Here is a 2446-nt window from a genome sequence, read left to right on the forward strand (position 1 = left end):
TCCTTCTTCAATATTTTGTTAAAACAGTAGTAATATTGAATTTACAAACATTTATATTACAAAATGATACATTAGAAATAATAATTGAAATTCAGGATAATAATAAAGACCCAACAACTTGTTCAATTATTGAATCAATCAAATCATTAATTATGTCAATTATTGTTTCAAATACTGGACTTTAAGCAACAAGTAAAATTTCAATTAATATTTCTGATGCATCATTTTGTGATATAAATGATTGTACAGTGAATGAACCTAAATAAAAATGCGGTAAAACAAATGATAATCATATAATAGTTTATTTTTTTTAAATTACTAAAAAATAATTCAATATTTTTCCATTCATTCTGGATATCATAAATGTATTCGTTTATAAATAATCTTTGTAAAAATCTCTCACGAAGATGAGATAAATTGAATGTCATTATTTGATAAATCAATTTTACTACATTTAATATTTCTGAACATTGTTAATACTTTCTATTGAATTACTACCGAAATCAATTTCTTTTAATGATTGAATATTGAATACATTTAAAGTTATGTGAGTAAATTGACGATTTGAAATTATCGATACTGTGTTTAGTTCATTTAGGTCTTCGATTGTCACCAAATCAGTGCTTGTAATTATAAGATGTTTGATTTTGTCAGATTGAACAGTTTTTGTTTTTACAGTTTACTATTAAATAAAATGAAAGTAAAAAAATACATTTTTTAATAAAAAAAGATCATGACTATTATTTTATTTATCCACGTGATGGATAAAATTCAACAACATAATCTTCGTACATTTGAACAATGGTAAATTTAGGAATTCTCCAAGCTGGATTGATAACGCTGATCTCAAAATTATTATGCAAATATAGTTGTTTGATGTTGGTATCTTCAAATGCATTATTTTCAATATGACTTATTTTGTTGTATGATAAATCTAATTGATCACATTTAACACCGTCAAAAGTATCACTTTTAATATTAATTTCATTATGACTCAAATTTAATAGCTTTATACTTTCAATTCCAGGTAACGTAAATGTTTTATCTTGAATGTTTTTAATTTCATTGTTATTTAATAAAATTACAGCAAGATTTTTGAGATTATCAAACAAATTCATTGGAATAGTAGTTAATTTATTGCATGACAAGTTTATGTATTTGAGATTATTTAGTAAATTAAATACACCAACTTGAATTGTCATCAGATTTGTTTTGGTTATCATTAATATTTCAATTTGTGGAAGACAATTTAATGAATCTTCTTGCAACTTATCTATTTTACCACTTACATAACGAATGTCAATAATTGAATTTGATATATTTTTTGAATATAAATTTTGACAAATACCAATAGTTCTATTACCAAAAATTTCCACGGTTTTTAAATTTTCAAGATTCATTAATACTTGACTAAAAAATATAAAACTTTCATCTACTTGAATTTTGAGATATTTAAGTGATGGTAAAAAATAAAATAAATGATATTTTAGAAATACTGGTCCAGTATTTATTTCTAAATTTTCTAATTCTATCAAACCATCAAATGATTCAGGATAAATATAAAATCCATACAAGTCATTATTATTATTAATTATTAATGTTTTTAATTGCAGTCCAATACTTGAATTTTTAAATGCATATTTATCAATTGACTGAATGTTATTGTCATTTATTTCAACTTTATCAATAACAGACCATGGAAGAATATCAAAAATATATTCTGTTACATCTGTACTCAGTTTAACAGAAGAAATTGAATTGTAATTTTTACATATTTCAATTATCCAATCTTTATTATCACATGTTGTGTCAATTTTCAAATTCTTTGCAGCCCATGCACGAGGATTTTTTTCTAATTTATCATTATTATAAACATATAAATTTTTGAGATTTAAATGATTAAATGCATTATTTTCAATTGAAATAATATTATTATTTGACAAATCTAATAAATAACATGTAACACCAAGAAATGTATTTTTTCTGATATGAGTTAATGAATTATAACTCAAATCAAGGATTGATAATACTCTATAAAAAAAGGCTTTGTCATCAATAAATTCAATTGTGTTATTTCTCAGTATGAGTCGATTCAAATTTTCTAATTGAGAAAAAATATGTTGATGAATATGTTTTATTCGATTAGATGTTAATGTTAATTCAATCAACTTGTGAAGTCCTGTGAACGCTCCAATTTCAATTGTTTCAAGGCTGCTATTACTTATATCAAGATGTTCAAGTTCATTTAAACACAAAAAAATCATTGGTTTTAAATTTTTAAATATACCATTTACATAGCGAAGATGTACAATATTTAATTTATAACTTTTACATGTTTCATGACAAATATCAAGTGTGTTATGATGAAATATTGAAAAACTTTTTAATTTTGGAATATTTGATAATAATTCACAAGAACACATGTTGTAGGATGGCCAAGATTGAG

The 2446-nt window shown here is 23.1% G+C and overlaps 1 protein-coding gene across 1 annotated transcript; it reads right to left on the reverse strand.

Annotated features, from left to right (window-relative positions):
* Positions 1-749: 749 nt before the first annotated feature.
* LOC122848175 (leucine-rich repeat-containing protein let-4-like) lies at positions 750-1400 on the reverse strand. Its single transcript, XM_044146098.1, has one exon. It carries the CDS (start codon positions 1398-1400, stop codon positions 750-752), a length of 651 nt encoding a protein of 216 aa, XP_044002033.1.
* Positions 1401-2446: the final 1046 nt, after the last annotated feature.

This window comes from Aphidius gifuensis, linkage group LG1 (genome assembly GCF_014905175.1).
Source record: "Aphidius gifuensis isolate YNYX2018 linkage group LG1, ASM1490517v1, whole genome shotgun sequence".
NCBI classification, from domain to species: domain Eukaryota; kingdom Metazoa; phylum Arthropoda; class Insecta; order Hymenoptera; family Braconidae; genus Aphidius; species Aphidius gifuensis.

Excerpts from the sequence above, each read along its gene's own strand:
- LOC122848175 (XM_044146098.1), bottom strand. The coding sequence starts at position 1,400 with ATGAATCTTGAAAATTTAAAAACCGTGGAAATTTTTGGTAATAGAACT.